At 37.0% G+C, this 22,472-nt stretch overlaps 1 protein-coding gene across 1 annotated transcript in view; it reads left to right on the top strand.

Annotated features, from left to right (window-relative positions):
• Window positions 1–22,472, top strand: part of OTOGL (otogelin like) — a 183,932-nt gene that overhangs the window by 65,422 nt on the left and 96,038 nt on the right. The window contains exons 24-25 of the mRNA XM_027842532.1: window positions 6,171–6,278; window positions 7,869–8,007. Coding sequence (XP_027698333.1) covers window positions 6,171–6,278; window positions 7,869–8,007 — 247 coding nt within the window. The remainder of the gene's footprint in view (window positions 1–6,170; window positions 6,279–7,868; window positions 8,008–22,472) is intronic.

Here is a 22,472-nt window from a genome sequence, read left to right as displayed (position 1 = left end):
GTCACTCTTACTCATCTCTACCCAGACCCCACCCCCTCCCACCCCCAACTCCCTCCTCAGGCAATTTTGACAAAGGGATCTACCTCCACCCAAGCCTGCCTGAGTGGAGCACAATGAGCTGGAGCTGGAATTCACCTAGATTAGATTCTCTTTGTAAGGTTTTTTACTTGGGTGAGGTCTCAACCACCCAAGATGGTACTGTGAGTGCCATCTATATTGTTTATCTATAAGCAATGTCCTTCAGAGACTGTCTGAATAACCTACAGGGGTTTATTTCTGAATGAGGAGATGGAAAGGGAAAACCTCAATCTCAATTAATAATTGGTGATTAATATATGAGAGAAATAATCATTTCTCTCATTCTTTTGAGATTAAGTTTTCTACTTCTCTATTGGATTCAATGGTGTTGAATCATATGTATTTTAGTGTATTGAGGGAAAAAATTACTTTTCACCTACTATAAATATTTTTAAGTCATTATTTAAAAAATACCTAACCCTTCAAAGCTAAAGATCTTTAAGGATAGTATCCCCTCTGAGGTACCTCCCCCGTTTAGAAGCCTCAGATTTCCAGGATGGAGGTGGGTGGTGCAGCAACTACTCTGATGTTCTAAGGTATAATTTATAGATCTAGGCTCCTCCTACTGTAGTTTATGAGCCTCCATCAGTGTACTTTCCATTAACAATCAGAAAGTAGAGCAATTAGCTCAAAGCAAAAGGATTTATTGAGATGGACTGTTGTACAGACAGATGACAGAGAGATAATTAATTATGCACTTAGTATGTGTTACAGAAGGAAATGACACATCACTTCAGTATCTTTGCCACGAAAACCCCAAATGGGGTCACGAAGAGTTGGGTGCAACTGAAACGACTGAACAACAACAAAAATGTGCCAGACACTGTGCCAAATTCTGGGAAGACAAATAAAAGTATAAAAGCTATTCCCTACCTTTAAGGAGCTTATGTTCTGATGGGAAGACAGCATATAAAGAGGAGCTAGAAAGAGGATGAGAATCCATGTGGGACTTGGCAACTGGCAAGGAGGAGGACGAGAAGTAGTTTGGAGAATAAATCAAATCAATAATCTCCCATAAACCTACCCAGTTTTCATGGGAAGAATGAATAAAAACTTGGAGCACATAATGAGGTAGACACATGTGGCCAAGGCAACTTACAACACCAGGACTACAGGATTTTACTGCAGAGTCCTCTCAAAGTTCCTCCTTTGGGTGCAGAATCTCTGTTAGGCTGGTTACTTAGCTGGTCTCTGAGGGTCTGCTCTTCCCTAATGACTGCTAATTCCTGTACTGGCTCTCAGTTTTCAGGGCTAGTAATCTCTTCAGGCCATGGCCAGACCTCTTGTTTCCTGCAAGAGATCAAGCTTCTGAATAGATTGACTTTTAACATTCATGGACTAGTCAATCATTGTTCACCCAATGGAATTGTTGCCTTCAAACTCAATCAGAGAAAAGTGTCCATGCTTCATATTGGGATAAAAAGTTATTGACATATTATTTACACATTAGTACTTCAGCATCTGTGATTATATGTTGTGACTCCATCAACCCTCTCCTTATACCTTTTTCTCTATTTAAATATTTGCCATCCCAAGCAAATCAACAAGGGGGCTTTTTGGCAAAATCCAATATACAAACAACCTATAAATTAACCTTCTTCCAAGAGGATTTAGGCCCACCAGCCAGCTGTCCTAAATATTATATTCATCCCCCAAATACATGGTGATACAGTTTGAGGAATAGACATCAATTTACATAGTTTTCATAAAAGTGCTTGTAAAGACCTTTCCCAACCCCAAAGCAATACAAAAAAGTGAAAAAATTGAGCTTCCTCATGCAGAGGGAAAGTCCAGTCTCTTCAGTACTCCCAGAACAGGGAGTAGGGACTTGGGGGACTAAAAGTTACTCTCTTACCTTCAGGTGAGAAACCAGACCACCTTGTCTTGGTGCTTATTGTAACATGAGAGATCGGCTCACTTTCTCCTTCTCCAACTAAGGAGTCTCTCTGCTCTGGGCTCCCATGGGTACTCAGTGCTATAACAAACCAACAATTGGCCCAGAAATTACTGGGGTGCTATTCCTTTCCACCTCTGCTCTAGACATAAGCAGCAGACTAGGTTCAGTTCTCTGGATCTCTGTAAGAGATTGAAATTTCCCCAATGGACCCCTGAAACATATGGCCTTCCAAGTGGCTATTTCAACTGATCCTTCACTATGACAAGATCCCTCACGTATTATACCAATTACTTTAAAAGTAATCAGACAAACTCAGAGAGGCCTCAGAAAGGTATTATGTAACCCCAAAGAGATGAAGTACTTGGGGGATTGGCTACTCAGGGTTTCTAGAATATCAGTTATGCCTTATTCTAAAGTCTTTAAGTAAAGCAGATAAGTTATTTGATATTAAGATAAATAGTTCTGCTCAAAAGAGGTAAAATTGAACCTGGACAAGCTTCTATAATGTCCTCTAAGATATTTGCTAGGCACAAGTATTCTAAGAATACAATATCTTCACTGCTTATATTAACTAAAATACTTATAATGGACATGGTGGTCATGCAATAGACATGAGGACAAAAGCATTCAACAAAGCAAAAGTTATTTAAAAAAAATGTTATGACTCATAAGGATGCTGAAAAGCTGACTGTCCTGTTATAGTATGGGGGGAAAAACCAGACAAAAATGTTAATTTGGGGTATATGTTGAATTAGATCACTGCTGAAGCCCCTTACAACTCTAAAAAATATTGTGAAACTGATTTTTGTGTATCTGAATCATATAAAGATATATAATATTAGCTTTTGTTGTTGTTGTTCAGTTTCAGTTGTGTGTGGCTCTTTGTAACACCATTTGGGGTTTTCTTGGCAAAGATACAAGATTTCTTGGCAAAGATACGAGAGTAATTTGCCATTTCCTTCTCTAGCTCATTTTACAGATGAGGAAACTGAGGCAAACAGGGTTAAGTGACTTGCCCAGGGTCACACAGCTAGTAAGTGTCTGAGGCTAGATTTGAACTGAGGAAGATAAGTTCAGGCCTGGCACTCTATCCGCTGTGCCACTTAGCTGCCCCAATACTAGCTGACATTTAAATAATTTATGTAATTATATTTACATTGTACCTTACATATCTTATCTTATTGTATTCTCACAACAACTTTATGAATAGACACCATGGGCATTGATATTTTTTTTAACCAAAGAAGAAACCGAACATGGGAGATATTAAATGATTTGCCCATTGTCACCTTGCTAGTAAGTGTTAGAGGCAAGATTTGAACTTGGATGACTTCTGATCTTAGAACTACTACTTTTCCACTATACCACACACTATATAAATATTTGATAACATTAATATGGCCTCTTCCAAATTTATAATGAATAAAGTAAGTTTTTGTTAATTTACTTTCATTCATCTGCTAAATTAACTAAACATGACTATGTTCGTAGTATTTGGCTAGAATGAGCTAGAGTAGCTTTCCATTTCTTCTAACTTAGAGTTTAAGGGAAAAGAGTTAGGATAAGAAAATGCCACACTATGCATAAAGTGCAGGGGGATTTTTCTGATATAAACCCAGTAATTTAGTTAAGAAAAATCTGATAGGTTTTGACAATAAAATCCCTTATACCTTTAGTGCTCAAAATGGTAAAACGTTTCTCTCTTTATCATTCAAATTTCCATTTCTAGTTATTAGACAAAGAAAAATTCAAATGCATTTTAATGTAGATGAAAGTCAGGCATTGTAGATTAAATGCTGAGTGTAAGGGGGTTACAGGAGTATTGTTCACAAGGCTATTAATTTACTTGAAAGACAGCTTTTAAATTGAAAACCATAATATTAAGGGTTTTAGAGGCGGTGGAATACAATTTTTTATCTACCGATCTTTGATGACAGCAAGCTAGTATGAAGGATTTTTTTTTCTAACCACAATTGACTTTAGAATTTGGGTGAAAGTGCTTCTACTAAAAGAAAGTATTAAGGATTTAAAAAATATAAAAATACCTTGATTTAAAGAGGATAGAATTTTATAATTTCATATTTAAGCCTCCCTCTGGGTCCCTCTCACCACCACCACCACCACCACCAACAACTACAGCAACAATAAAAACAACTCTTACTTCTACTTGCAGTTTGCCTCTGGTTGCTGCTGCCTCTGGTTCTAGTGGTAACCTGTGGCTACCCACTCCTAAAACTATGGCTTCCAAACCCCTACCACTGTGTTCCCATCAACAGTCAGCCAGGTGCAGAATGAGTTGTGTTTTGGGACATGGCCAATATGAGAATTTGTTTTGTTTGACTATATATATTTGTTATAAGAATTTTGGTCTTCTGTTTTTCTTTTTCTTTTGTCCCCCCAGTGGTGGGCAGAAGTAGGAGAGAAAATACATACTTTGTTCATTGAAAAAAAAATTGATTCCGCTTCAAAATGCCTGATGATTGGTCATTCAGCTTCTGTTTAAAGACCTGCACCTAGCACTTCCTGATGCATTTTTGGACAGTTATTAATTTTAGGAAGTTTTCCCTGACATTGGATCTAAATTTTTGCCTCTTAGCAACTTCTGCCAACTCCCTATTCTGTCCTCTGGGGCCAAGAAAATATGTCCAATCCCACTTCTTTATGGAAGCTTTAAGAATATTTGAGCACAGTGTTCATGTCCCCACTGAATCTTTTCTTCTCTAGTTCCTTTAACTGATCCTCATGTGATATGGGCTCAAAGTTCTCATCTTGGATACTTGCTAGCATATCACTGTTTTTAAACTCATTGCTCCAATTTCAAGCCAGATAGAATATAATTCTAATTATTTTGGGTAATATTTTGGTGGCAAAGCTTTCTCATTAACTGATTTCTGTTCAATTAGGATGTCTTTCTGATTTTTCAGTTTGCATTAGTGACAACTACGATGGTCATGGATGAATCCTTTTTATTGCTGCCAAGGGGAAATATCAATTGTATTTGTTGGAGTGTTGAACAAAACTTCAGGGGAAATATGAGATAGTCGTGGATGTTTTGTCAACTTGTAACTTTCAAAGACCATAGATTTAGAGCTGGAAGTGTCCCTAGTTATTTAGTCATGTATCTTCACTTTACACACAAGCAAGGTGAAGCTAGGGAATGTTAAATAAAAAAATCACTTTCAAATATTCAAATGAATCTGTGATCTTATAGCTTAGTGAGGTCCCTCTATTGATGCAGATTGCAATCCAGGCAACTCATTCATGCCTGCCCATCCCACCCAGCTTCTTGTCCATGTTTTCCCCAAAGTAGCAGACTACTTGTAGTGGATTCATTCAATATGCTGAAGGCCTTCCTTACTTTCTCCTAACATCACGAGGGTACTAATGGAGCGTAATGGTCGTCCACCTGTTATTCCTTGCTCTTGCCACATGTCTACCCTGTCTTCTCTTCCTGTCATCCAGAATGAAAGAAAAAATACTTTCTGTCATCTGAATTCTTTGATAACCCAAGGTCATACAAGTTGTAAATACCAGAGCTGAGACTCAACCTCAGGTCCTCTGACCCCCAAATATAGAGATCTTAATACTATACCACGTTTCCTCATTTCATTTCACAGGATTTAGGATTTCTAAAATGGGAAGTCCAATTATTTCTCATGCACATCTCATGCACATTATCAGTTTTTAATATATTGCTTTTATGTAATCACAGTGCATCAGAAAGACTTTTGGGGGGGGCAGTAATTGGAAATAGATTTTTCCTTAGTGTAAATGTTCACAAGATGATAGATTTAAGCCCGAAGGGACTTAAGAGGTCATCCCATCCAAATTCTTTTTCTGTTGTAGATGAGGAAACTGATTCCTAGAGTATAGTGAGCTGCAATGACTTGCCCAAGGTCACACAGATTTGAACTCAGATGTCTCTAATTCCAACCCTTTTTCTATACCATACTGTCTCTCTTTCCACACATTTCAGCTTAATCTAAGAGTTTGTGTTCTGATGACCTACAGTAACAGTGTTAGTATCACACACACAGACATACACACACACATACACATATACATGCATGGACATGATAATATACTATTTTCTTAATATTGAATATGAAGATGTTCTGTTGCTTGGATATTTCTTAGTACTTTTCACTTAAATTAGTAGTTTTCACTAAATAGCTTTTATTTCTTCATTTTGAAGCATGGCAGAACACAAAGGAAAATGCTACATTCCTGAGAGCTGTCCATGCCTCTGGAAGGACTGGGAATACCTTTCGGGAGAAGTGATTTCTACACCTTGTTATACCTGGTAATGATTTTTAATGATTTCACTGTGGTTTGATTAAGCATTTCTGCTGGAAGCAGTCTCTGGCTGATAGTTACTGAATCTGGCTGCTGTCTTCTCATTCACCAAAGGAGATGCCAGCATCCTAGGGTCCTTTCTTAAAGCCTACTGATTAAGTGAAAGTAGACAGTTCTAGGAAGTGATAAGGAAATCACTGTATTATTCATCTGCTCATTTGTTTAGCCTATGACAAAAGGGTAGACAATTATAAATCTAGATATTGTTGGAAGAAAAGTATCAAGCTTACCAGTAGCTATCTTAGTTGATAGAAAAAGGACAACATAACATTTCTTACCAGGTCTTTCATTTTTTAAAAAGGGAAAAATTACTTCAAGATAATTTTAAAGAGAGGATTTTTTATTCTAAAATAGAATGACTTCCAAAATGTGGGCAAAGATTTGGAGATTGTAAGTAAGACCATGTACCTGGTATGAATAAATTAACTAGAAAAGAAAACAGTGTCAAGGAAACATAAATGAAACATTTCACAAAAGGAGTTTCAGGCAGGGACACAGACAAGTAGAGTCATTTTTAGGAACTTTATTTCTAGTTCCTAGGGATTGAAATTAGACCTCTGGTTCATTTGGTATGGGAAACTTTCAGGTGAAGAAAATCCTTCTATCAGTGCAAGTCAATATCTTTTCTGTGACTTACAGTCTTAGAAAGTTATCTGGGGCACTGAGAGATTTGGTGACTTACCCTGGGTTGCCTATACTACACAGGTAGTATATGTTGACTGTGGGACTTGAATCAGGTCATCGTGGCTTCCAGAACAGATCTCTATCCACTATAACACTTTATCTCCCCTGTGTCAAATTTATTATTTACTTAGAATAGCCCTGCATATTTCAGAAGCTTACAGTTTCATTTATAACCCTCCCTTTTGTGCTTCTTTTTTTATTGAAATATTCATGTTTTATTATTTTTAAGTTCATAATAAAAAGCAAATTCAAAAATTGCTACTCTGATCCCTCCTTGTAACATGACAATGATCTTAGGATTGTGAAGACTATTCCAGCAGGCTGCACCGTCTTAGAAGTTCTACCAATCTGGAAAGACTTTGAGTTTGGATGCAACGATGTCTGTTATCTAACGACCAGTCTATTATGAGTCTGGATGCATATGACAATGTCTCTTGTAGGGACATTAGCTTAGCTCAGTTTAGAGTATCTTACTACCAGGTGACACACTGAGTGGAGGGTGGGGAAAATTTGTGGACCACAGCATCTCCTGAAGCCCAGTTGTGGTCAGTTCTGGTGGGGGAGTTCTCACATTGATGAAACCACAGACACTTCAAGTATTGAAGAAGTGTGAACTATCTTCTGACTATTAGGCCTGTGTTTAATTCTTGGTTCCTCACTTACTTTCTGTGTGACAATGGCATCATCTCTAAAGTTAATTCTGATTCTTTAATTCATCTGTACAATAAACACAATGACTACTATAAGGGTTGGGTGTCTTAGAAAATAGACTTTGATTAATGTTTATACCGATTGGAAGAAACTAACAATGAGGAAGTTTCTTTGGAAGGTCATAACATTGTCACTCTCGTAGTGTTTGTCGGCGAGGGATGTTCAATTGTACTTATTACCCGTGCCCTGCGGTGTGCACAGTTTATGGGGACCGTCATTACCATTCCTTTGATGGACTGGAATTTGACTATGTCAGTGATTGCCAAGCTTTCCTAGTCAAGGTAGGTGAATGATTGTTCTTCTGTGTTTATATTTGTGTAAGATTCCTATCCCAAGAAATGAGAACTTCTAGTCCATGGCAGGTTTAAATGTTGTGAGCAAAGCCTGCAGGAAGAGGTAGCAGTTGTGAGTCAGTTTCCCAGATACACCTTTATGTCTAATTATATTTACAATACAAGAATAAGTGGGTCTCAAATAAAGAATGAATTCCTTTTTGGGTTGACATGGTTAAAAGCATAAAATGAAATAAACTTTTTTTAAAAGCTAAAAATACATGTAGATGATTGTAAGATACATATTTCTCTATAATTAGGAAGGTATGGCACAGGGGGTAGAGAGCTGACTTCGGAATCGAGAAGATCTGAGTTCATTTCCCACCTCTGACACCTCTCAGTGTACTGGACAACTCTTTAATCCTATAAATTGCAGGGAAAGTGCCACCCTTATTTGGGAGTTTCCTATACCAGTGAAATCACAGGTGCAATCTGTATTTGAATCAGAATTTATTTCTATATATCTTAAATCATAGATCTGGAATTTTTGCACGTGCACATATCTATGCATACATGTGTATATACAGTGCGTGTATACATGGGTATGGACATGTGTGCATAGACACATATATACATGCATACACAATACATATACATATATGTGTCTATCTATATATACGTTTATATATGTATACACATCTACATATGTATATACATAATATCTTTATATATCTCTTTATCTATATACATATATCTACATTTGCTTATATATGTACATATATAATATATCTATATTTATATATTATATATACTATATCAATATTTATATATACATATACACACATACATATAGATATAGATAGATGCTTATTTACATATATATATATGTGTGTCTCTGTATTAAATTTAACTATAAGGAGCTTGCAGAGAAGAAACTTTCAATACTAATACAGATCAACATCTTATGTTCTTAGAGAATTACCTGGAATACTGAGACATTAAGTAACTTTTACAGGGGTCCCAGGACCAGTATGTGTTAGAGGTAGGAACAAAGGCTATGTCTTCTTGACTCCAACGGTGGCTCTTTATTTGCTATGCCAGACTGTCTCTCAAAACAAAATATAGCAATATTTTTTGTTTTGGAGTCTTGAATTTGGGTGTATAAATAATGATGCAAATATGTAAGCATAATGAATACAATATCAGGTTTAAAGTTTTGAAGACCTGACTTCAAATACTACTTCTGACACTTAATAGCTATGTGGCAATGGGTAAGTCATTCAGCCTCCCTGAATCTGTCTCTTCATTTGTAAAATGCAGATAATAGCATCTATAATGCTTGCTTCAAAAAGTTATTGTATAGTTCAAATGTGGTGAGGTAAAAATATAAAATATTTTGCAATTCTTGAAGAATACAATTATTATTATTATTATTATTAGTAGTAGTAGCAGTAGTAGTAGTAGTAGTAGTAGTAGTAGTAATAGTAGTAGTATTGGTAGTAATATAGAAGAAGATACTTATGGAGTGGCTTTCTTTTAAGCTGGAAATATATCTTTTGTGAGCTATGGAAACCATTTTTGGGAAAAGGTTCCAACACTGTGATTTCATTAGTGTGGGGAACTCCAGTGTGGGAACTCCCTCCACTGATATAGATTGGCAAGTGGTCTGTAACTTATTCTTCATGTTAAAAAAATTCTAGAGATGTATGAGTCTTTTAGGTAGTACAGTAGCACAATATCGAGCACTGGACCTGGAGTCAAGTAGATTTGAATTCAATCCCAGCCTCAGATACTTACAAGCTGTGTAATCCTGGGCAAGTCACTTATCCTCTGTCTGACTCAATTTCCTTAATTGTAAAATGGGAATGGTAACAGCAACTACTTCCCAGGGTTGTGAGCATAAAATGAGATAATATTTGTAAAGTGCAAGTATTTGTAAGTGCTTGTAAAGTGCACATGTTTGCAAACCTTGAAGTGTTATATAAATGCTAGTTATGATTGTTATATTATATTATTATTATAATATTATAGAAATTCCAATATAGGCTATTAGTAAATAGCACAGATTGCCTGAATTGTAATGCCACGTATTTAAAGAAATACTATATAATTCTTGAAATACACATCCCATTGAATTACTAAATTACTAAAAGGCCTACATTTTATTGGCCTCAATAATTCAACTTATAAATGAGAAATTCATGTTGGAGAAAGTGACATAAGAGTCAATACAATAAGTTCCTAACCTCCAGCAATGTAACCATGTAATGAACTTCTTTAAAAATGGGAACTCTTGATATTATGGTCCTTTGTGTTATTAAAGGACTTTTTTGAACTGTATTTTAAGTGTATCATCACATAAATATGCTAATTATTCCCATTTAAAAATGATTGCAATTAACTGAAAAGTGATCATTAAAGCCTGCAACCTCTCACTCTTTAATAAAGCTTATGTGTTAAGACTCTCCTTCAGCCAACCTGATTTACTTTTTTTTTTGGTGCTTCATTGTGAGTGATTTTGAGTGTCTTGTGAAATGAGCCACTGTGAATGGTGGAGTTCTAAGTTCAAGAAGTTATCTGGCAGTCACATAATGCAGGAAGATGGCAAGTTGTCTGCAGCTTTTCATCCAGTGAATAACAAGACACAGGTGATGAAAATGTACCCTGTGAGTCTTTGTCTGCTCCGAACAAGCCTTGTTTTAGTAAAGAGAGGTGCAATATTAGACTGCTGAGTCTTCTTTCAAGGCCTGGACCTTAAATCAAGAACATGCATAAAAGCAGATAAAAGCCTGAAATTTCATGGCTCCACTAAAACTCTTCCCTCAGAGATAACTTGGGACTTCCTTCTTGCCAAATAAGGCCTTTCCTCCATCCCGGTCTTCCATGACATCCCTGTGGAACTCCCTAGACCTCTTATGGTTCTTGACCCTACTGACAACTCATTCCATGAAATTCTATCCTCACTGTTCCTCAATGACATCTGATGAGGTAGTTGGTAGTAAAGTAGGAGGAGGGAGGACAGAATAGATGGTTTGGAACAAGCCCTGTGGGAAATGATATAAGGCAAATTAGAAGGATTGGCAAGCAGTGGTTGAGGTCTGTCTTTAGCAGGTGAAAGTCTGTTTGATTTGGTGATTTCCTCAGCATCCCTAGAGAAGAACAAGTAGAGAATCAGATGTTAGCAGTTACTTTAGGCATGTAGTTTCACAGGTTGGAAATAGGAAAAAGTCCAGAGGGCAGGATCTTAGTAGCTAGACTATAGTGTCAAGGCTGGTTATGGGGAGGTAAATGAAGTCAGAGTATCTTCCACTTGCACTGAATCTATGTATCTTTATCTCTTGTATGCGTACTTTTAAAATGTTGTTTCCCACATTAGGATGTGAGTTCTTTGAGAGTGGGGACTATGGTTTTTTCTTTCGTCATATTCCAAGCACTTAGCACAATGACTGGTACAGAGTAAGATGTGTAAAAAATGTTTAACTGACCAAGTGACTGAGTAAGGGAGATGGATTGGAAAAATAATTATGGGTCATAGGCTTGAACATTACAATGAGAGATTGAAGAACGGGTTTAGTTGGAGTAAGGTAATGGGAGATTTAGGAGGATAAGAGGTTGTAATAGAATATAAAATTCTAATTTTGGGGGGGAAGAATGACCTAGAGATTGGTAGATGAGAGCAAGAAAGATGGGCATTAGACTGCATTATGTCAAAAGAAGAAAGGACATTGAAGAATGATGGTATAGGAATAATCTGGAAGGAATGGTGGGAGAAAGGAGCATATTCACCTCTTTTCCTAACCCTGTTAGGATGAGCAGAGAGAATTGGAAGGGATGAGGTATCCTCATGGGAAAACCAGATATCTTTTGAGTTGAAGATGTGGAGGTAATGAATATTTTTATATAGCTTTAAGGTTTGCAAATTACTTTACATATATTATCTATTTAATCCCTTAAATAACCCTGGGAGGTAAGTGCTAGTATTTCTTCCATTTTATAGGCAGGTAGAGGTTAAATTACTTGCCTAGAGTCACAGAACTAGTAATTGTATGAAGCAGGATTCAAATTCAGTGACTGTCCATTCTGCCTTTAGCTGCCTCTTGAAGATGTCAGATGTTTTGTCAGCAACAGAATTGAGGATGTCAAAGTCCACGGCAGGATAGGCTGGGATTTGGAAGAATCAGGCCTTATTTTTTTATCTCTATGCTTCTTAGAACCATGTTTGGGTACCTGACAGGTACTTAATAACAATTTGTTAAGTAATTCATCTCACACAATCATATCATCAATGAACCAACCAATGGTTATTAAATGATTCCTATTTGTCAGGACTCTAGTATCTTTGCCAAAAAACCCCAAAGAGGGTCATAAGGAGTCAGACGCGACTGAACAAAAACAAAATATTTCAGGAACTGTGCTAAGCACAGCGGACACTGTGAGAACAGAGAATCAGACCATGCCCTAAAGGAATTTATATTCTAATGGAAGATATAGCACATACATATATAAGTATGTATAATATATTTAATGCAGAAGTGAAGTCACCTTGGAGAGAAAGCACTAAGATCTGGGGACTAAGAAAGGCTTCCTGCAGAAGGTGATACTAAACTGAATATTGAAGGGAACCAGAGATTCTAAGAGAAGGTGAGGAGGAGGAGCCTTCCAAGTATGGGGCACATCAAGTGCGAAAGTGTGGAGGGGGGACATGGAAATCGAGTGTGAGGAATAGCAAAGAAGTCAGTATGGCTTCAGTATAGAGTGTGCAATGGAGGAAAATGTGCAAAAATGCTAGAAATGGAGGAAGGGGCCAGCCAGATTCTGAAAAGTAATAGGTGGCAAATAGAGGAATTTAAATGTGATCCTAAAGGTAATAGAGAGACTGGAGTCTATTGAGTGGAGTGGTGTAGGTGGTGGTGATGTGGTCACTTCAGTCATTTGAGGAAATCCCTTTGGTGGCTGTATGGAGGTCTGATTAGGGTAGGGAGAGATCAGAGGCAGGAAGACCAAATTCATCAGTCAACAAGTATTACATACGTAAAATATTCCAACCCCCACTCAAATCATCAATCCTGATTAGATCTATTCTCCTATATGAAGATAGTTAAAGGATACGGAGAGGAGGTTGGGGATGACCTGTGCCAGAGACTGGTTGAAATTAGTAAGCTTGGAGACAGAAGATATCTGGGGCAAGAGGGAAGGAAGAAGAAAGATAGAGTCCAAGCTGAGACAAAAGTGGGTAAATAGAAACCTGGGCTATGGTGAGGTCAAAGCCTAGAGTTCACAGGCAAACTAATTCATGCCAAGGAATCAGTGAGTTAAGTCTGCAAGCAGAAGGGTCAAAGGTGAGGAAGTCTGTATAGAGCAAGTTTATGGAAGCAACATGTGGGGATTTCGAAGAGTAAAGCAAATGTGGCCAAGGTTGGGGCAGTGGGGGAGTGTTGTACTTAGTACTGTCCTCCCCCTTTGTTTTCTTTCTCCTAATCCCCTTCTGTACCTTCCCTCCAATCTGGTAAATTATGCAGTGAAACAGGATAGGAATTGGATAAATTTACGCGAGTAGCCATGTCCAGTGTTATACTACTGGTAGATCCATAGACAGAGTCCAAGAGGGATTGCAGTAGCTTTAAGTACAGCTGTAGATGGAAGTGGAGCTCTTTGTGGACATACTGATAGATAAGTGCAAGTAGGCTATTTCTTTCTGGGTTAATACATTGTATGAAAAAGCTTAGAAATAAGCATTCTTAAAATTGATTGATCAGGGCAATTTTATTCTAAGACAAATCTTGGTTTAGGGTAGAATTGGATAGAGTCAGGAAGATTGGAGTTCAAATTTGCCTCAGAGACTTACTAGTGGGCATTTAGGTGGTATAGTGATAGACTGCTGGTCCTGAAGTCAGGAAGACTCATCTTCGTGTTTGCCTCAGTTTCCTCATCTATAGAATGAGCTGGAGAAGGAAATGGCAAACCACTTCATTATCTCTGCCAAGAAAACCCGAAATTGGGTCGTGAAGAGTTGGACATGACTAAAAATGACCAAATAACAGCAAGAACTTACTATCTGTGTAAACCTAGACAAGTCACTTAATCTCTATCTTCCCCATTTTCCTCAACTGTAAATTGCACTTACCTCCCAGAGATGTTGCAGGGTTCAAATGATAACCATTTTTGTAATGTGCTTAGCACAGTGCCCGGCACATAGTAGCTGCTTAATAAATGCTTGTTTCCTTTCTCCTAAAGGAGTTGACTTATTGTTAGAAAAATCTGAAACAAAAATCTACTACAGGAGTGAGTGAAGGAAAGCCTTTATTACACTTCCTGAGAGAGAAGCAGGCATAACACACTTTAGCATGTGGGCACTAGTTCTGTGGCACAATCAACTTTTAAATAGTTAGTAAGATCCCTACTCCACCCAGCAGGGCTAGGATTGGTCTAGTGCATCTGAATTACACTCTTCCTGGACAGCCTATTCCATGTTCCTCCATGTTCTGTTAACTCCTCCCACTTCATGCATCCCATGAGCAAAAATGGTGGCTATCTCCACCCCTGCTATGTCAGTTAATATTTAATAAGCTTATTAAGCAAACACAGTGGAGAGAAGTCTTTGACTTGTTGAGGTCCCTTCCTTGACCCCAAAGGGTTGCAACCGATTTAGCCTCCAGGGCTCCTTCTTAAGAAACTAGTTGTTTGCAGAATGTTTGGGGCACTTTCTTATTGGTTGAGGGACTATCCATAAGATCTTGGAAGTCCTCTGAATCCCCTTGTTCTGCTGTGGAAGCCTGACTCCTAATCCTTCCTTACACTGATTTCACCATGTTTACCTGTACTTTATTGAACCAGTGAGTCTAGTAGCTGGTAATTGAGGATCACGAGAGTCTATCAGAAATCTCTAGCTCTTCTAAGTCTTTTATGAACCCTGTGGAAAGACTCTTACAAGAGCCAAAGACGAGATAACTGAGGATCAGAGGCTATCATTTGTCCAAGGTCACACAGTTGCAAATGCCAGAGGTGGGATTTGAACCCAAATCTTTCCTACTCTAGAGTCAGTCTTGTAAAGGAATTCTTTTTCATGCACAGATTGACCTAGATGGCTGCTGAATTCCATCACAACACTTGAGTTCTGTGATTCTGAGGTAGGCTGTCAGCTTGGCTGGTTCCTAATCTCTTCCTTTGGCTGTGTAAAAACCACATACACACAACAATGACGACGACGACAACCACAACACACCGCGTTCTTCAGTGTGTTTGTAAACAGAGCTCTTGTCTTACCATAGAAAATATTTCAAGGAGATATTTGCATGAGTTTCCATCTTTGACAGAATAGGAGTAGTTTGTTGCTGAATCAACTGCAACTGTGGTTTTTATTGGTGATGTGACTCAACAGTGCCAATTCGCTCTGCTGGCGGAAATTGTAAGCCTCCACACTTGAATTTTCCACCATCTCCTTCTGTTCAAATGCTTGTTTCATGCTTAGTTTCCAGATTTAATAAGTGGCACCTGCTTGGATTTGAGGAAGAATGGAAAAGGAAACATTCGTTCTTCCTTTCAAAGAGTTAGGAAATTTGGTTTCCCAATTCAATCTATGTAATTAAGTTCTGTCAGCATGTTCTATTTAATGAAAGACAAGCTTGAAGAATAGTAAAGGCGATTCCAGAAATTTGTGCACTATTTTCAGTTCAACAAACATTCATTAAGTGCGTACAATATGCGACAATCCGCAGTCTCTTCAGGATACAGCTCACAACACCGCCTTCTACCCGATGGTCATTCTTGAGCCCCCTGGCTGTTAGTGTCCACCCTCCTACTGCCTTGTATTTATTTGCCTCATATTTATTCTGCCTCTGCTTCCATATATACTTGTCTCCTTCTTTAGAATGTAAGCCAGTAGGGGTTTTTCATTTGTTGTTCTTGTATCCCCAATGCCTGGGGCATAGTAAGTGCTTAAGAAATACTTGTTGATTGGTAACTAGGACAGCCTAAGAGTCCCAAAGGTCTGGGTTCAAGTCTGCCTTCTTCTGCATAAGTGATTCCATGATGATAGGCAAGTCACTTCATTTCTAAGGGTGCCAGGCTCATTTCCAAAGACTCTAAATTGCAAAGTTAGCAACCAATGAATGAATAATGAATGAATGAATGAATGAAAAGGTATTTACTGAAGTCTTGTGCCAAGCACTGTGCTGAGCACTGGTGATACAAATACAAAAGCAAAGGAAATTTCTGCCCTTAAAGAACTTACATTCTAAAGAGGGAAAAAAAGACACATAAGGATGTGGTGGTCAAAGAGAAGGACTTTGGTCCAGAAAATTGCAAGGATGTTGAGTGGGGTTATAGGGGATTAGACCAAGAGCACCCCATTCAGCAGTGATGGTACAGTTACAATGATGACATCACAGATTTGGACGAGTGTGTGTGTGTGTGTGTGTGTGTGTGTGTGTGTGTGTGTGTGTTTATGAAACAGAAAGACAAAAACTGAGCCAGTCCCTGGGACACTCACCCAGATAAAAGTAATACAAGTAGCAAATGAAGGAGGAAAAGGAGAAATCCAAACAACATTCTCAGCTGTGTATATTTTGTGGCACTTTTTAAAGAGGGTCCCCTGATTAGAACAAATAAGCTTCTGAAGTTTGGTTAAATTGAATGTAAATTTATGGCATTAAAATACTTGATAATATGCTATTAAACATAATTTATAGTTGCCCCAGTGAGTTATTTTTAAGTGCTTTTTAAAAAAATTTTGAACTTAATAAACACAAAATAAAATGATCATTTCCAAGGACATTGTAGAATAGAAGAGAAAACTGAACATGAACTTCTCTAAGTATATAACAAATTCAACATGTAATTTTCTTTGTTTTTTGCATTTAAAAACATTTATTTATTTTTTAATTTTTAAACATTCACTTTTCTAAGATTTTGAGTTCCAAATTTTTCCCCCTTCCTCTACCCCAAGACAGTATGCAATCTGATATAGGCTATACATGTACAATCATATTAAACATATTTCTGTATTAGTTATTCAACATGTAACTTTCAAGCCTTATTGCTTGTAATTTCTTCTGGCCTTTCTGTTCACTTCTCTTTTTTGGGCAGAGGAGGAGCTATCCTACCTCTCCTTTCCTTCCCACTTCTACTGAAAAAAACAAAAAGACAAAACCCTTATAACAAATAAGCATAGTCAAACAAAACTAATCCCTATATTGGCACATCTAAAAATATTCTTTTTCTGCATATTGAGCCCATCACCTCTCTTTCAGGAGACAGGTAGCATGCTTCATCATTGGTCCTTGGAATCGTGATTGGTCAATGCATTGCTTTGTCTTTGAAAGTTGTATTTCTTTACAATGTTGTTGTTATTATATAAATTGTTCTCTTACTTCTGCCCACTTCACTCTGTATCAGTTCATATTTGTCTTAGCTTTCTCCAAAACTGTTCTTTTTATAATTTTTTCAATAGTATTTTTATTATTAGATTCATATTTTCAATAGTGTTTTTATATTCAATAGTATTTTATATTTTATATTATATAATATATATGTGTAGATATAATATATGTGTGTATGTATAATATATGTGTGTGTATATATATACATATATATATACACACACACACATACACAGAATAATTTGTTCAATCATTCTCCAGTTGATAGGTTACCACTTTATCTCCATTTCTTTGGCACTGTGGAAAGAGCTACTATAAATATTTTGGATATATGAACCTTTTTGTCCTTTTCCTTTGTCCTCTTTAGGAGTATAGGCCTACTAGTGATATTGCTGGGTCAAAGGGTATATATAATGTAGTGACTCTTGGAGCATAGAGCAATTCACAACTCTGGTACATTAATGTGCCTGGTTTCCCACAGCTCTTCCAAAGATTAGCATTTTCCTTTATTATTATCTTTGCCAATCTGATGGGTGTGAGAGGGAACATCATAGTTGCCTTAATTTGCATTTCTCTAATTATTAGTGATATGAATAATTTTTTTTTCACTTGGCTGTTCATTACTTGGATTCCTTCTTTTAAACTGCCTGTTCATTTGACCATTTTATCTATTCGTGAAATGACAGTTATTCTTATAAATTTGAATGAGTTCCTTATGTATTTTGGATAGGAAACCTTTCCCAGAGAAATTTACTACAAAGATTCTTTTTTCTTTAGTACCTTTTTCCATTCTAATTTTAAAGGCATCAGTTTTGTTTGTGCAAAAACTTTTTAATTTTATGTAATCAAAATTGCCTATTTTATCTTATGTGATATTTTCTATCCTTTGTTTGGTCATGAACTCTTCTCCTTTCTACAATTCTAAACAGTAGTTTCTTGGATTATTATTTTGCAAAAACCTGACTTTTACTAAGAAGAGTAAGAAGCACTGTGTGCCATTTCTTCTCAGGACAATTCAGTCAGACAACATAAGGCAAATCAAAAATATTGTCTTTGGCCTTGCAGAATGATAATGATTTCATATCAGAGCTAAATTCAACTTAACAAATGCAACATTTTTTTCTGGGTTTTGAAATTTAATCGGGCTGCATAGTCAATTTCTCACTCCTTGGATCTTTTCTGTTTTGATTTTTTTCCAATTGTATTTTGTTGTCTGGTCGCTCCAGCAGTTGAGTTTTTTCCCATGGCAAAGAGCCTTTACTTTTTTCTGGTCATGCTGTGGGATCATAAGTATTTCTTTTGAAAAAAAAAATGTTAGGATTCTTGCCAGCCCCTTTCTTTTTACTTAGTACTTCTCAGGAACTGGAATCCATTTTGTGAATAGAAGAAGTTTCACTATTTCTCCCTTGCCAGCCATCTCCCTTCCCTGTCCAGATTAAAAGTTCCAGATACTCTCCTTAGGATCAGGTAACATCATTTTAAATAGATGTCATTTATCTCTTCCTGTTCAACATCTAGTCATTAAATTTATGAGCATTATTATTCTAACTGGTACAGGGAACCTGTCTTTTAGTAGGTGTATTTATGCTTATAGTAAATGGGGAAAAAAGGCTTCTTTTTTCTCTCATTTCCACACCCATAACTTTAGACTGGTTTACTCATATCCTTTTTAAAATTGTTTTTGAAATGTGTATTGGTATCTTTTCTTTTCATATCACTTCCATTCCCAAATCAATCCTCCACCCTCTTTTCTACATGTAGAGAACATTCTTTGTAGAAAAGGGTAAGAAAAGTCATTAAGTGACATTGACCAACACTTCATCTAGTTTTGACAGTTCCACACCCATAGTTCCCCACCTCTGCAAAGAAGGAAGGGGAGTCATTTTTTCATCTCTTCCTTTGTGGCCAAGCCTTGTCATTTATAATTATACAACACTTGTGTTCTTTTTGTTGTGGTGATTCTTTCAATTTACGTTGTTGTAGTCCTTGAGTTTATTGCATTCCTGGTTTTGTTTACTTTGCTTTTCCTCAGTTCATATAAGTCTTCCAAAGAGTCTTTGAAATCCTTATCGTATATCCATTTTAAAACAACATGGCACAGTGGAGAATACTTTCGCATATAGAGTTAGAGGACCTGGGTTCAAATCCTGACCATCCTTCACTATTATATGACCTTAGTCAAATCATTCAATTTCTGTCAGTCTTATTTTCCTCATCTGTAAAATGGGTAGAGGGAGGTTGGAGTAGCTGACCTCCAAGGTCCCTTTCAGGTCTTCATTTTTGATCCCATCAATTTTCTGTATCTGACATTTGGGATAGTCTTGCAGAGGATACTTATATGGTCATTTATAATTTCTCTCTCTTATTTTTCCCCTTGAAACACCTTTAATCTCAACTACATAGTTCCATTTCTTATACTGAGGCTGGGCCTATAGGAGAGTTAGGTGAGGAACTTACTGACACAGTGGCTCATGATCAAATGAGATAATTTATGGAAAGTGCTCCAGGACTTATTCAGAGAGCTTGAGACACTCCGCTGAATAGACTGCATGAGTTTAGCAGCATTTTGTGGCAAACACTGAGAGCATAGTCTTTCTGACATTGAAAGCTCTGCTGGGCCCCTGATCTCTACTCACCCTGGACTTCTCCATGTCTTTTGAATCCTGGCTTGTTTCTACTCCCTAGTGATAACCTCACATTTCAATTCTCCCATTCCCTGCTATTCCAGACTGACTTCCCTCTCAGGGATCATAGGGTTGGAATCCAGCCACGCCCCTGTTCTGCCAAGCTGCCATTCATAACCAGAGCTCAGCATGACCAACAACAGAAGCTGCCCGTCAGCTTACCTTGATGAGAGTTTTTATAGGTGCCATCTATTTCCATGAATTAAAAGGGGATATTCTTGAGACTGAATAAGATCACTGGCACCAAATGCCTCTATATGCAGTATTATCTGGGTGAAAGGTGTCTTTTAAAACATAATTTATTTTATTTTAAATTTTATAATTAATTGATTTATTTTTAGTTTTCAACAACATAATTTATTTTAAATGTTTTTGCTTCCTTTTCAATTTTGAGTTCCAAATTGGAACACTAATGCATTGTTCGTGGATTTGTGAAATGATTCATCCATTTTGGAGAGCAATTTGGAACTATGCCCAAAGGGCTATAAAAATGTGCATACCCTTTGACCCAGCAATAGCACTTCTAGGGCTATATCCCAAAGAGATCATTCAAACGGGAAAGGGACCCACATGTACAAAAATATTCATAGCAGCTCTTTTTGTGGTGGCAAAGAATTGGAAATTGAGAGGATGCCCATCAATTGGGGAATGGCTGAGCAAGTTGTGGTATATGAATGTGATGGAATACTATTGTGCTATAAGAAATGATGAACACGCTGACTTCAGAAAAACCTGGAAAGACTTGTATGGACTGATGCTGAGTGAAGTGAGCAGAACCAAGAGAACATTGTACACAATAACAGCCACGTTGTGTGATGACTAATATTGATAAACTTAACCCTTCCTGGCAATACTAGGATCTAAGACATCTCCAGAGGCCTTGTGATGCAAAATGCTATCCACATCCAAAGAAAGAACTATGGAAGTTGAATTGCTATTTTTTCTCTTCTGTTGAGTTTCGTTTCCTCTTTCTGATGATTCCTCCTATTGGTTTTAATTTTTACTTACAACATCACTAATGTGAAAATATGTTTAATATGAATGTAAATGTATAGCCTATATCAGATTGTGCGCTGTCTTGGGGAGGGTGGTGGGGAGGAAGGGGGAGAAAAATTTTAAACTCAAAAGCATATGGAAGTGATTATTGATAAATCAAAATAAATTAATAAAAAAAATTCAAAGAAAAAAATAAATTTTGAGTTTCAAATTCTCTCCCTCCCTCTCACCTTTCCCCTACTCCCTGAGAAGGTAAGTAAATGATATAAATTATACATGTGAAATCATGCAAAATATATTTCCATATTAGCCATATTGCTAATAAAGGGAGAAAATTATGCTTCAATTTGCACTCAGAATTCATCAGTTCTCTCTCTGGAGATGGACAGCATTTTTTCATCACGAGTCCTTTGGGACTGTCTTGGATCATTGTGTTTATCAGAATAGCTGAGTCTTTCACAGTTGCTCATCATTACAACATTGCTGTTACTGTGCACGGTGCTCTCCTGGTTCTTCTCATTTCAATTGGCATGAGTTCATGTAGGTCTTGCCATATTTCTTCTGAAACAATCCCTCTCATCATTTCTTACAGCACAATAGTATTCTATCACAATCATATGCCACAGCTTACTCAGCCATTCCTCAACTGATGTGCATCTTCTCAACTTCCAATTCTTTAACTCAAAAAAAGAGCTCTGTAAATATAGGTCCTTTTTCTTTTTCTTTTATCTCTTTGTGGTACAGACCTAGTAGTGACATTGCTGGGTCAAAGAGTATGCAAAATTTTATAGGCCTTTGAGCATAGTTTCAAATTGTTCTCCAGAATGGATGAATCAGTTCACAACTCCACCAACAGTTTATTAGTGTACTTATTTTACCTCTTCCCTTCCAGCATTTGTCATTTTTGAGAGGTGTGAGGTAGTATCTCAGAGTTGTTTTAATTTGAATATCTCTAATCAACAGTGATTTAGAGCATTTTTTCATGTGACTATAGATAGCTTTAATTTCTTCTTCTGAAAACTGCCTGTTTATATCCTTTGACTATCAATTGGGGAATGGATCTTATTTTTATAAATTTGACTCAATTCTTTACATATTTGGGAAATGAGGTCCTTAAAGAAACTTGTGGTAAATTTTTTTATATTACTTCATTGTTTATGGCACCTTTTAGCTAAATGTAGTTTCCCTGATCATCTCTTTTAATCAGGTCTATTTTTGCTTTTACTTTGTCTGAGATCCTGATTGCTACCCCTGCCTTGTTTGTGGACTCCTTGAAGACAAGGACTATTTTTTGGTTCTTTTTGTATCCCTAGCACTTAGTGCCTGGCATACAGTAAGTGCTTAATAAAATAGTAAGGGATATCTATCTATCTATCTATCTATCTATCTATCTATCTATCTATCTATCTATCTATCT

Source organism: Vombatus ursinus, unplaced genomic scaffold, assembly GCF_900497805.2.
Source record: "Vombatus ursinus unplaced genomic scaffold, bare-nosed wombat genome assembly UNPS02014874.1, whole genome shotgun sequence".
Classification (NCBI taxonomy): Eukaryota; Metazoa; Chordata; class Mammalia; order Diprotodontia; family Vombatidae; genus Vombatus; species Vombatus ursinus.
The sequence above is the reverse complement of the archived record's forward strand: the minus strand, read 5'-3'. Positions and strand labels throughout refer to the sequence as shown.